General features: G+C 44.5%; 1 protein-coding gene and 1 long non-coding RNA gene across 8 annotated transcripts; one reads left to right on the plus strand and one right to left on the minus strand.

The window, feature by feature from the left end:
* The first annotated feature begins 2,564 nt into the window (after nt 1-2,564).
* On the plus strand, nt 2,565-3,774 carry LOC124700007. Its single transcript, XM_047232209.1, has 2 exons — nt 2,565-2,808; nt 2,917-3,774. Exons 1-2 carry the CDS (start codon nt 2,600-2,602, stop codon nt 3,530-3,532), a joined length of 825 nt encoding a protein of 274 aa, XP_047088165.1. The 5' UTR covers nt 2,565-2,599; the 3' UTR covers nt 3,533-3,774.
* A 1,049-nt stretch (nt 3,775-4,823) lies between these two features.
* Nucleotides 4,824-11,881, minus strand: LOC124703844. Of its 7 annotated transcripts, none has more exons than XR_007003347.1 (12): nt 11,632-11,881; nt 10,703-10,809; nt 10,523-10,608; nt 9,417-10,397; nt 8,917-9,011; nt 8,488-8,588; nt 8,031-8,105; nt 6,387-6,607; nt 6,193-6,302; nt 5,377-5,433; nt 5,196-5,298; nt 4,824-5,094 (listed from the first exon to the last, which is right to left on the minus strand). It is a non-coding gene; the product is annotated as an uncharacterized LOC124703844 (long non-coding RNA). The 7 variants fall into 7 exon arrangements; XR_007003349.1 differs by having other exon boundaries at nt 9,417-9,484; nt 10,272-10,397; nt 10,523-10,809; XR_007003348.1 differs by having other exon boundaries at nt 9,417-9,484; nt 10,074-10,397; nt 10,523-10,809.
* Between the last annotated feature and the right edge of the window lie 2,331 nt (nt 11,882-14,212).

A 14,212-nucleotide genomic window follows, 5' to 3' on the forward strand; every position in this document is an offset into this window, starting at 1 on the left:
CTTTAATGTACGACCACCACCGATTCCAATTTAATAGGTAAGATAGGTAAGAGATTCAAGCGAATCGGCGGCGGCTGGCTGGCGGTGTCATGGGCACCCTTATGCTTCTGCTTAGGTGCCGGCTGGTTGGCAGTGGCATAGTCACTTTTCTTATTTCTTTTTCGTGCCTTCTTCGGCTTCAGATTGTTGCATGCCATCGCACCACCGACAGTTTGAAGTAGTGTGTTGGGGCTCAGAATAGTTGGCCTCTTTGTGTGTTCCCGCGTGAACTCGTCAGCAACGGGAGGCGTCCCTTGAGATCGAAATAGACCACCGCGGCGGACCCTTGTTCTTCTATGTTGGCCCAGATCCAAAAGTCCTTCCCCACTTTGATACTAGCTAATTGTTGGCCCAGCTCCAATCACCGAGTAATTTCCAGCGGACGATGAAGACAATCCGGCGAGACGCTGACCTGCACACGCGCATAGCAAACAAGCCAAAAATGTTGACCAACAGAAGAATGATCTCTTCCTTGGCTATACGGTGTTAAGTAGTATGCGACTCTCCTCGCGGATTGACGCTAGGATAATAACCCGGTTTAAAGTTTGACCGTCCCTGCGAAATTATCGCGAGACAGGGATTCAAACCCAGATGAACTGGCTGCACATTCACTAGCCTTACCACTGAACTAGTACTCAGTTCTCACAGCAATCAAGCCAGGCTATTTGCAAACAGCAGCAACCCGCGTACGTACAATCAGCTAGCTTCTTGATGGCTTGATGGATCTTTGAGCTAGCACAACTCACGCACACAGAAAAACAATTGATCTCGCCACATGTGCACATCGAGCCTGTTGTTTTCTTTCTATTAATTCCCCGTTGTGGATTACAAGTTAGGTTACACGTGCATATATATATGCCAGGACTAGCTACCGAATCGAACTAGCTAGCAGATCGAGTCGGCAACTACTCCTATATACGTACATGTATTATACCCGTACACACTGAACAACGGCACATGACGCCGTGCCGGCATCGGACGTGATTATCGTTCCTAACAGTCGTTTCTTGGGTCCAGTTAGTCGGATTAGAACTTTTCCTCCCGTCTCCTCTCAGCCACCGCCTCAACCCTAGCCGCCTCTAGTTTATCCTCCTCCATAGATTGGTTCCCCCTCCTCCGGTTGGCTTCGCCGGCGTCGGGAGGAGTGGGGAACCCGATCTATGCATGGAGTTTCGAATAAAAGTATTGTTTTCATTAGATTATGTTAGGATTTTGGTAGCCGCCTTCTTATTGGTTTCCCCTCAATGGAGATGGCATCGTCTGCAATAAGTGATCTTCTTCCCGGCGTCAATGGTGGTGTTGAAGAATCACAATTTTCGAGGTATGGATCTTCAGATCTTGCTTCGCCAGATCGATTTTGGATCTTTTGTCGTTGTTGCCGCGAGGAGGATTATCCTCGCAGTTTTTGTCCCGGCTGCTACGTCCTCGACAATGGTGATTCGTACTCTCGGCTCTCCATCGACGACGACAAAGCTAGTCGGTTATTATTCTCTGATATACTGGTGTTGGTACTCTTGCCGATGTTGTATGACTGCTTTAATGGTTGTGTGCGTGCACGCAGCCTTGGCATTGCGGCTCAAAAAATTATGGGAGAACTTTCGTCAGTATCTACAGGTCTATGGTTCGTTATCTATCTTTGGCTGCCTTCAGAAGAGTACAAGATTGTGTTCTGGAACAAGAAAGAAACTGAAGACCTCGAAGATTTGTTACTATCTTTTAGACTTTATTTTGTAATCGTTGGAGTCAGTTCATGTATCTCTACCATGTACTATTTGTTGCTATGAATATATGTGGTATTGATTGTCAAAAAAAAAAACAGTCGTTTCTTGGGTCACGGTGGCAGTTCAAACGGAAAGCATACAAACTGTTTCCTGGAATTTCCGTGATTCCCACTGGGTTACGATAGTTGCGTCCGGCCCGCGTGTACGTGAGCGTGTCCTCTCCGTTGCGGATAAGGAGATCCCTCTCCATTGCACCCACCCGGCGCTACAAGAACCCACGGTCCACACGCCAAGAATCGACCTCCAAACGAACCCAACAGCTAGTCTGCCACGAGTACGTCAGAGAGATCCATCCATCCATGGAGCAGCACGGCGACATGACGCGGCTGCTGCCGGACGACACGCTGGCCGCCGTCCTCGTCCGTCTCGTTCCACGAGGCGTCGCCGCGTCCCGGTGCGTCTGTAAGGCATGGCGGGACATCATTGACGCCCGCCACATACTGCGCGCCGATCTCCTCCCGCTATCATTGGCCGGCATCTTCATCGACTTCAGGGAGCTGGCCTACTCCGAGTTCTTCTGCCGTCCACCACCACGGGAAGGCCTCGGGGTAAGGGAGAGGATTGACTGCGGGGTGGTGGATCACTGCAACGGTCTCCTCTTGCTTTACGACTCCGTGGCTAACCCAGTCATGGGGTGGGAGGAGCCTTTGCCGCCGCGGCCACCCCCAAGCCTCGGGATTGAGTGCCTCTTCGAGGACAACTACCTTGTGTTTGATCCTGCCACATCGCCCCACTATCAAGTGTTCCACGTACCCCTTGTACCTCATGACGAGACCGTGATGGCAGAGTCAGAATGGCCACCTTCATCATTTGTAATGTGGGTCTTCTCGTCAGTGAATGGACAATGGGAGGAAAAGGCCTTCGTACGTCAAGGGCCGCCCGCAGGGACTATTGCTCAATTGGCAGCATTCGAATGGTGTCATGCGCGTCATGCCGTGTATTGCCGTGGTGCGCTTTACGTGCAGCGCGAACACCATTTTGTCATCAGGTATGTGGCTACATACACACTTGTTAATTATCATTATTAGATCTTGGACGGTAGTTTCACTTTCCGTTGCTTATATAACGCGTTTGCAAATGATATGTTTCCACGCAGGTTATCGTTATCAGATAGCACATACCAGGTAATTAAACCGCCCAATACTCTTCAATCCGTGAGATACCATGATAGCTATCTAGGAAAATCCAAAAAGGGAGTGTACTATGTACTAATGCTTGGAAATTCAAACCTTCAAGTATGGGTCCTTGAAGAATCGCGTGATGGATATGCTGAGTGGATGTTGGAGCATGATGTAGACCTTCAAGTACTAATTCCACGTCTCAACTACCGCTCGCAAGCTTACGGGCCATGGATCTTGCAGGATGTTAACTACAACGAAGATAAGCATATCGCTATTTACAACGATAATGAATCTACAATAGTAGACCAGGATTTTGAATGGAACTCCGATGATGATGCCCTAGACACTGAAGATATGGTTGACGATATGGTTGACGCAGGCAACCACAATGGTGCTTCGGTCCTTGGACTCCATCCTTTCAAAGAAATCGTCTTCCTAAGCCGTAGCATAAGTAGGGGATTGGCGTACCATTTGAGTACTTCCAAGCTTGAAGACATCGGTAGCATATATCCAAAGTATTACCGTGAAGTTTCTGGCCCGCATAGAGATATTCAAGATTTTTTTCCATACACGCCTTGCTGGATGGAGTAGCTCCCCAGTAAAACTTTATTCCGAAGAAAGAACAACTCCCTCTGATTGATAATTGCTGTCATGGTTTTAGTGGAAGTTTGCATTGACTAACTGGTTAAGTTGGTGCAAGCTTGTACAAGACAAGAGACATATATTTTTCTCATTCTTAAGGACTCTGATTTTCTGATTTATTTTGTTATTGCTAGCAAAATGAGTTGTAGCAACATTTTAATTGAATATTTTTTAGGCCATTGAGAATTTTACGTTTTGACAACACCAAGTACGTTGATTCGGATCCTTCTCGTCGTATCCTCATGGGCCCAGCTGCATAACGCACTATGTCTGTACCACGTCACGCAAAAAAAAACTTGGATGGCCAGCGGCGAAGCGTGATCACAAATTGGATCGGGTTATGTTTTTATTAAGTCTTCCATGTTCCCAAATTTTAGGAATGAACTCGTCTATTTTTCAATCATAATTTCGTTGGTCACTTTTATTCTTTTATCGAGATCCGCCAGGATCGAGATATTAGTTAGTTACTGTATACAACCATCAATCCATATATTTATGTTTCATGACCGACAATCGCACGGGGTGCAGCCTAGCGTCAGCTGAGAACGAAACAAGGTATTGTATCATGTAAAAGTAATATTTGAGGTTAGGGAACAAATCAAGATCATGTACCAGTATATTGGATCTTACGGCCAATTCCATCTTGTTGTCTACCTATTTTTTTTCTACATTGTAACTTGTATTGTAAGGGAGGGCTGATCCAAACGAAAATTGGTATGAGGGCAAACAAAAGTAAGGGGAAATTCATATGTACAACCACACATGGGTATACGAGCTATCATGTCCAGTCATTACTAAAACTAGATTTAGATGTGCGCCTTGGCGCACGATCCCGTGAAACTCGTACCAGTTCAAACTTTGTATAACACGGCTAAAAGTTACGTGAAAATGATATTCGTTTGTGAGGTTTCAAAAAACAAAGTCAATAGAATGATATTAGGACGAGAACCAACCTGAGGTTGGATGGTTAGGAGGGTGGTTGTACCCCCAGCCCACCAGAGTTCAAACCCCAGGTTTGACATCTGTGTGTCTCATAAAGGCAGAATATTCATTCAGTGGGAGGCGACGTTCCCGTCGACAGCGAGGCGCCTGTGGTGACTTCGTCAATTTCAAGATCCAATCCGCCAGCTCAGTCTTATGAAGGTGCTCATAGGGGTAGGGTGTGCGTGTGTGCGTTCATAGGGGTGAGTGTATGCGCGTGTATATGAGCGCCTGCGTTTGTACTGTGTTTCTCAAAAAAAAAAGAATGATATTAGGACAAAGTACACGAAATTACAAATGAAGTTCTCAACATTTATATACAACCAGGGAAATAGAGGAATATATTATGGTACCAAACACTCGATGGCTATGTCGAGAGCAACAGAAGTAAGGACAAAGAAACACATATATATAATCTAGGCCATCTACTAAAGAAATAATTTTGGTGTTGTTTGGTAAAATCGAGTTAATGAAATTCGCGGGAGCAATGCCATCAGGATCCTTCTCCCATAGTCGATTTCATGCCAAATCTGGAAGGATAAAAGCAGCCCACGGAAAAAGAGGCATGACCATGCTAAAGCCATTGAAGCGACTTGAATAACTAAATATTTAGGTACTGATTGAGATGTACCTGAACCAGAAGCAATTTACCCACTCCAGGAATCATAGAACTCCATCCTTTTGCTTGATCAAGATAAAGAATCATAACAATTTCAACACAGACAGAGCAAAACCTGAAGGTTTCGTCATATATGAGTGCAATCAGATTTAGAAGAGACTATAAATGGCTTTCTCACTAATTGGATTCTTACGTGAAAAATAACCGCTGAACTGGGCTTGCTCTATATTCATAGCCTTGTCATGGTTAACTGCAACAAAAATAAGATATAGTTGTAAAGATACATGATGTTAAACATAGGAAATACATGCATTGTTCATGAAGCTGTGGTATTAAAAACTGAATTGGATAGAGAATTCCCTCTCTGTCGGTTTCTCTCTCTTAAAGTATGTCATGTTGCTTTGAAATTTTTAGCTATCCTTAGTGCATTATAAAGATTGTGTATTTTTATCTTTTCTCAGTAGCCAAGAAATTTGGCAAGTGGTATGTTCAGTTTTCTAGATTTCCTTAACGCCTTACAAAAATAGCAAGGATGTGCTAAATCTGTCATGTATATTAATACAAACAACGAAATCAGCATCATGATTATTCTGAAAAAATGAGGTGGCGTACTAAAAACTGGATTGAATAGAGAAGCAAGAAATCAATGCAGTACATGTTCCTAACCAGTCTGCTGATGGATACCTAAAGTTGGACTAAAAAAACAGAAAATGGCTACTAAAAAACACTGCATTTAACTAACAGAATATATTGTCTAGAAGACCGAAACCATACTGCAAGGCATGTATGATCACGACTGAACATTTAGAGTTGTTTTTTCCACTAAGCCCTAATCCCTATCTTTAAAATTTCCTGAATAATCATGACTATCTATTGTGGACAGAAAAATGGGTTCCATAGTGCAGTCTCATACTGGGTAGCAAACAATCAGCTGAGCAGCCGACATAACAACAGGCATCATCCCACAATTCAACAACTAATAGTTGAACAATAACAGATGGATCTGTACCATGATTCCCATTAGCCATAGAGGCGCCTACTGGTCGGGCATGATGCACTCCGGCCCAGCAACTTCCTGACAGCTTCCATGGCGAGTCCCACCCCTATTGGATCCGAATGCTGCAGAGAAGATCAAAATCAGGCATCCGCCCCGGCTGACCACCGGACCAAAGAAAACTAAACCAAAGGAGAACCTGTACGGACCTTCACAGAGGAGTCTTCTTGGGCAACCAGGAGAACGGGCATGTGGTGGATGCGGGGACAGGGTGGATTCCGGCGGAGCTGGTCATGGCGACAGGCAAGGGCGCGTCGTCGCCAGCGAGATGCGGCCGCTTGGGGGCCCTCCTGCATCAGCCACCGGGCCATGGCACCCTACTTCTGCTCGCATGCTCACGTGCCCTTCAGATGAACATCATCCACCTTAACTGGTTTGTGACGTTTACCATGGTATAAGAAACCAAGTCATAATTAGAACATCATACTAAATGAAGCTTCAATCATGTGCATAATAATTAATGCTACTTAATTTCTACCAGAAAAATGTTTCACGTACAGAAAAGATCTATAGTCGCTCTATTACTAACATCTATAATAGGATAGGAGGTGGATGGGCCTTAATCTTGCAGACAACAAACCTCGACTTTGTCCCTTCGGTTAACAATAGAGGGATGCACAACCCAGAACTAAATAGCAAGATCTAACATAGACCATGGTTCTCTAATCATAGGAACTTTGGACAAAATTGAAACCACATATGTCTGGAAGGCTAACCATAGTTTCTAACATGAAATCCACAACATGATTGGCCGAATAATTTTCATAAGCAATATCCATCATGTTAACCAGCAATGCAAGAAAATTTTAAAAGCAAACGCGGGAAACTACATGGACTTTGGATGTACAAAAACTAACTACACACACATGACAATCACTCAATCAGGCTACCGGTTTGTTGATATCCTCTTATACAGTTAAATTGGAAAATATATATATTTAGAACATCACTGAATATTAATCAGTTGAGAGAAATAACCTCAAATGTGGACTTGTAGTCTAATAGGGTAAATGCACAATTACAGAAGTGACATAACCAGGAAGGTAAATTAGACAAATGAGTAGATGTATTGAACATCGCAAACTGGAATGATGATAACCAATAACCGATGACAAGAGAACACTAACTACATGTGAATGACTCAATACCTGCAGACATCAATACGTCATCATCATCTCTGATGCAATTTCTTTTGAAGGATTACACATTTGAATTACTCCCTCCGATCAATATAAGTATAAAACCACGACACTTATTATGGATCGGAGGGAGTACAAGAAATCTTCTAGTTAATGCTAAGAGGGTTTGCATAAGTATTTCTTATGCTCTCCCTCGTCAATGTGACATTACTTGCCTTTTTCTCATCTTTGAATGTTTTCTTCGTAGAAATCAGGTGGCAAAAAGGGTTCTATAATAGGTTATGTGTGTATTAATATTTGCAGACTTCACAAAAATGTATGAAAGAAACACAGCCATGGACCATGCTACATATATACAACAATACCTAAAACCACACGATAACCATTGAAAAAAATCGAGGGAAAAAAGGGTTAACAATTCATGTATTGGTTGGCTTTAGCAGCAGCTTAAAAACAAAACTGCAAAATGACTGCAGTCAGCATGTTACTTATCAGATTACAAACCAAGTCTTCCATTGCATTTTCTCTTTCTTTTTTACATTTAGTGTCAACTGCAACTCTGCTTTGAAAAGCAAATTTCTTAAATTCTAACACACGACTGCTTCAGTAGAATTGGAAGGCATACAAAACCGCACAATATTTTCCATTTCTTACATTGCTACAGAAAGTGTGTGCCCAATCGTCTTGCAGTTCCTTAAGAATACTTCTGCCTAGTACGCCATTAGATACCTACTCTAGTTATAATACTCCCTCTGTTCCATTCTATAGTGCCTATTGTTTTTTAGCACGGAAATTAGCGCAAGAGTATTTTGTACACAAGACCCCTAACTGAACGATTTGAGGTCAATGTAAAATTTGGGAAATCCATATCTTCCTAACTTACCATAACAATTTTGGGAGCTGAACGATTTGGGAGTTGAACGGGGAGGGGGTAATTGAAAAAAAGCTAAGCTAAAACCTTATATTTTGAAACAAATGCCAAAAATCTATAGGCACTATAGAAAGGAACGGAGGGAGTAGAAGGCAAGTGAATGAATAATATACGTATATAGCAGTGAGTTAAGGAACAAAGCAGAAGGTGGTAACACAAGCTATAACAACAGTGTGGTACCTTGCCCGTATGTCATCATTGCGTTTAGGCCCAATTGAGTATCACGGTGAGGGCATTGGTTTCAGGGGGTTTCACGACTGATGGAAGCCTCTGTGGGAGAGCTGTTCAGAAGCAACTCAGGGGTTCTCACAGAGACAACCAAATGATACTTTCTCAACACAAATCTCAATAGCAGAAACATCTGCAAGATTAAGATTTACCTAGACATCTAGGCTTCCATCCGAACTGACTGAGAGACAAAATCTTAATAGCATGTCACTTTATTCAGATAACATGTACACATTGATGTAGTTGCACACTTATGTTAATTCAAACCAAGGTCATTACGGAAACTGTGTGCTGTTTTTCCAGAGACGAAATGTGATATTTTGTGTCACCGAGACACACCAATCCAAACAAAAAAAATACACGATAATAACAGTGAACTACCTTTCACTTTTACCTCCAGTAGCAAGAAATGAGCCCATTCCTTGTATATGTAAAAACGCTAAACTGACAGTGTTCTTGGCAAAACTTGCATCAACCTGCATGCGTTGAAAAAAAAAAATCGCATCTTTATAGATGAAGCATATAAAGAGATTACATGTTCAGAATGTACTCAACACTACACACACAACACCAGCAGAAATTTCATTGTAGCTCACACAAGCTTAGAGCTTCAAATGTCTTATTGGCATGGACCAATAAGTTATATACTTTCATTGACTGGATACAAAAAGGATGAGCATGAATCTGTAGCTAATTGAGAGAATAAGGATATTATTGAGTGGTTCATGAAGTACATGAATCCAAATTATCAAGTTTCCAATCATAATGCATAACATGATTTTCAGAAAATGTACAATTTAGTAGACAATATAACAAAAAAAGGGCAGAGAGCTTAAACCAAAATTAAATATCCACTCAGAGGGGAAATTAGCCAAATGCACCTGAACAATACATAACGCCTCTGCAAATTGAAAGAGAGATGCACCATACCCGCTGCAGGTTGAGCTACCTGCAATCAGTGGCACAGGCAGGAATTAATTTGAGGTGTGGCGAAGTCGATATAGAAGAAAAAGCAATAGTTCACTAAACAAATATTACTTTGTGTTTAAGGGGTACAGTCTATTTTCATAATGTTAAATAAATAAAGAATTGCACTCAAAATACTGGGTATGTGCTGCACGTGTGTGGCGAAGTCGATAGCTTTCGTAACCCAATGGGAAATATTTTCCCTTGCATATATTGATGGATTGAGAAGGCCATCACCACGAGGTTCACATTCAATTATTTCATGGGTCAAACAATTGGTTCCACTAACTGAATGAATGAATTCAGGAATATGGATTCATGACCCGAGAGAAAAATACCAAGACCATTACTTTATCTCTAAATATGCAAGCTCTTCTCCTCGGGAGGATTTAAGGAAAAGATCAAAACCAAGGCCATTACTTTATTTCTAATCCACGAATATAAGAGGAAATTGCAAACTTTCCCCCACCACTGGAAGGACTGAGAAAACAATTTTAGCTCATGAAGGTAGTCATCAACAATGGATAAGTTAGGATTTACAATCAACACTAATAAATATCAAGATTGTATACTCGATTATTGCAGAGCCTTGTTCATCTGTTGTCTCCTATTTAACCACCCTCACCATTTCTTCCCCTTCCTACCCCCTCTCTAGTAGCAACGGATCACTCAAACAACAACTGAATGCACCAGGAAATAAAGCAAGGAAAAATAGCGTGAGGAGAGAGAGAGAGAGAGAAAGAGAGAGAAATGATTAGTAAAAAGTGCACCATTGTCATATTACTTTATTTTCAGCAAATAAAATCCCAAGGGAGCAACTATGGGATCAAATTAGCATGTGCCAAAAGTCCGATGAGATCTATAACAGTAGTTGATTCTTCCTTTTATTTTGTTCCCTATGTAAAAAAGAGCAAGATAGACAAATGAAAGATTAGTGATATGGTAAAAACCTGAATATACACTCCGAAGTTAAAAGGAAGTGTATCTACTTATAAGAGACAAAAATGTTAGAGGGCAGAACCTTCAGGACCTCAGCGAAGAAGAGACCAAGGAGGGCAGGCAGATATCCTGTTGGTCGGCGTCCTCTGCACTTCTCATCCTCAAGAACTGGGGATAAGCATATCACATCATAGGTTACAGAAAGCACTGTTACGCCGCATGTCGTGCGGCCCGAGAGTCAAAGGAAAGGGCCCAGCTTCACCCTGGCATGTGGTTCATCGGCGCGGCAGAGTTTTATTACAATACTGGCCATCGTCCTCAATGAGGATGAAGAAAATTAGTAGAAAACTGAAAATAGTACTAAGCGACCTGCATAACCGAGGATGATATCCAAATATCAGAAGAAAATTCATAGTTTTTACATCAAAACTGCAATTTAAACTCATTCTATTTATTGCAGCTAGTTTGTAGGCACTATCTACATTCTGAAATATGGCATACCAAAACATAGGTTTTGGGGCCAGATGGCTTGATTCTCACGGGGTTTGATGTCAATAAACCAACGAAATGATATGCACGTGCGGTTGCTACCAGAAGAATGCATTGTTTGGTATTCAAGTCACACTTTCGCATTAACACATTGAGGCTACAAATGAAACTTCAAAGTTGCAAAACACCACACAAATTACTGAGTCGGTATGTGGCATCATATCACTTCTAGTCTGATCACACTTGTCAAACTAAAGAAAATTATTTGACTCCAAATCTTTGAAACAGAACATGAGCATCTAGGTACGTAGGCAAAACATAAATTTCCGGTTGTTTATCCATATAAAGTTCGTACATGAAAAGTCACATACCACAGCTATATTTAAGAAAGAAATTACTCAATAGATAATAGAGCATAAAAAGGAATTAATATCTCATCAAACACATCATGGGCATGATTAAAAATAAGCTGTAGAACCAAAGATGCAGAGATCTATGAATTGAATCGAAATAGTGGAAAAATAGACTCTCCTCCATCATGTCATCTTGGTTCTGACTCCTATTTTCCATGCCTCTTATCTCTCATGGTTAGATAATTATGTTTGTCTTGAACAGCTCTTGGTTACGTGGCTGCATCTTTTAGGGAAGATGAGGCAAGGTAGAAAAGAGATGGATAGATGGTGAAGGATGGTGTGTACGTACCTACAGGTCAGACATAGACACCCAAGAGGCGGAGCGTTGCAGCCCACACGCAGAGGAAAACGGCAGCGACCACGTGAACATCCCCACCTCCTCCCGCGCCCCTTTGCCTGCTCGTCGGTTTTGGCCATCGCCCTCCTTAACGAACCTGAGCCGAGAAACACCACTGGGAGGAGGGGGTTGATGCCGAAGAGAATTTGTGAACCTGCAACGAGGAGGAGGCGCAGTATGGCACGAGGGCACCTCGCCGGCCACGGCCGCCGTCGTCGGGCTGCTCGGTTCGCTCGAAGTCGTCGCCTTCCTGGCCCCCTACCGTGCGGAAGGAGGTGACGAGGAGATCCCGACGGCTCGTTGCGGCGGCCGGCGCTCTGGAGGAGAGGAATGCGAGGTGGCGGCGGGATGGGGGAGCGAGGGGAGAGGAGGAGAAGGACCCGAGGCGGCCTAAGGATAGGGTTTGGCTGCGGGCACTGGTTTTGTCTCACCTATGACCCAACCGGCCGAAACTGTGTGCGGGAGGAAAACCCCAATCCACCCCTGCAGTGGAGATCTTTTCGACCGGCCGATGACACATCCTACCTAACCAGATCCCACTCAGCAGTGACTGACAAGCGGACCTAGGCGAACTTTGGACCCACTAGCAGCCGGAGGTGGGTAAGAAATGACCATTACATGAGGTTAGCTAGTGGAGGAAGGAGTGTGGAAATGCCCACACGCAAGGAGGGCCAACCAACACGTTTGCTGTGAGCCAACAACGAACGGACAAGATTGGCCAGATGACAAAATCGAACGGTTCACAAGCGCTAATCGTTGTGAGACCCCCTATGGGGGGCATCGTTTATACCTTTAGATGCTGCTTTGAGATCTGAAAAAAGGTTGGGCATAAAATTGCAATGTTTTCTTTTCTTTTTACATTTGCTAAAAGTCAGAGGAGAGAGAACGCGAGTTGACACAAAAGCACGAGATTCCAGCCGAAATCCCGGAGAAGCTCCTCTGTGCTGTCCATTCTCTCTCCCCATGCGCTGGCGAGAGCTCCATCACCGTCAGCTTGGTAGGCAAGCCAGGATGAGAATCGGCGGCGTCCATGTCCACGTCGCTGCCGCCGGAGCTCGCGGTCCTTTCTCCTCCGCGCGGCATGGATTATTTTTTGCAGAAGATGCAAGCCCGGGAGAGGCTGCTGCACAAGATTTTGCAACGATGCATTCATTACGGCATATACCTCTCAGCCGACCTAACCCTCATGTCCTCCTCCCGAGCTGCCCCCGCGTGGCGGCCGGGGAGAACTCTACCCCGCCGTCGCCACCTCCCCCCTCTCCCCTCCCCTCCCTCGCCGCCGCTAGGGGGCGCGGTCTGGCAAAGGCCGGACGGCGCCGGTGCTGGCGGGGATTCTTCGTCATATCGCGCGAGGAGGTCGGGTGTGGGTCGTCTTCCTCGGGCCGGAGTGCGGCCCTTCCGTCGGGGACCTCGATGGCGGCGCTTGGCCTTGGTTCGGGGACGCCATGACGGACGACGAGGTGGCGGAGTGCCCTGCCGATGGCGGAGGGAGGGGTGGGGTCGGGCTGAAGGGGAAACCCTAGGCCCCCTTCTCCTCGCCTCTCGGAGGCTGGCGGTGGAGGGCTGGCTTTCGGCTACGGCGGTGCCCAGGCGTGTGAGGTGTCTTCGGACTACACGATCTGCTTGGTGTCTCCGGCGGTAACCATGGCCAGCCTGGGATGGTCGCCGGGTGGGGGGCCGGCCTGAATAAAGGCGGCGGTCCTAGGGTCTCTCTTGGACGAAGATGAAGACCTGCCGGAGGCCTGCCCTTCATGATCTGGCCGGAGTGTTGAGTTTCGGAAGGCACCGCCGGCGAATGTAACAATGCGTATATTGCCTGGAGTTTGTTGGATCGGTGGTATTCAGTCGTGCGCGCCCATGCTTTTATTCCAACCGTTTCTTCTTGGAGGGTGCTGCGCGAAGCTCTTTTCTGTGTTGACACCAAGTGATAGCTGATCCATGGTGAAGTCAGAGGAAAAGAATATCATGAAGGCCGGACTCGTAGGACTAGCTAATGGAGGTTCAAGTCTTTGCGCTGTTGAGCAGCTTGCTTGGTGTTCCGGATTTTGCAACAATGGTATGAAAGTGGGGGCGGCAGCACATGTGAAGTTCGGAGTCTTACCTTTCAGGGTGAAAATCTAAGGTTTGGCCTTAACTGGTTGTGCCTAGCAATGTTCTTGTTGAAGACATTGTTTTGAGAGCGGAGACTATATGAAAACCTAAGATCTTTGATCAGGCGACCACGGCGTTGGTGCACTGTTAACTTTTCGGTGGCGTTGTTTTTGAAAAGTCTGAATTTCAGGTATTATCTTTGTGGTGGATGTATTACTGTTGTTAGGGCTGGGAACTGTAGCGGAACTTTTATTTCTTAGTTTTCTTTTTCTATTTTTTAGCTTTGTGAATCTGTAATGTTATTAGAACATTACGTTGTTGGAGGCTAAGTTGGAGGCTAAGTGTAATCACTACAAGAAAAGTTCTGATAGACAACGTCTCAAAATCGTCCGCTAAGGGGTATTTTTCGTCGCCCATGGGCCTAACCCGACGATATGGGTTC

The sequence above is a fragment of the Lolium rigidum genome, chromosome 3 (genome assembly GCF_022539505.1).
Source record: "Lolium rigidum isolate FL_2022 chromosome 3, APGP_CSIRO_Lrig_0.1, whole genome shotgun sequence".
NCBI lineage: Eukaryota > Viridiplantae > Streptophyta > Magnoliopsida > Poales > Poaceae > Lolium > Lolium rigidum.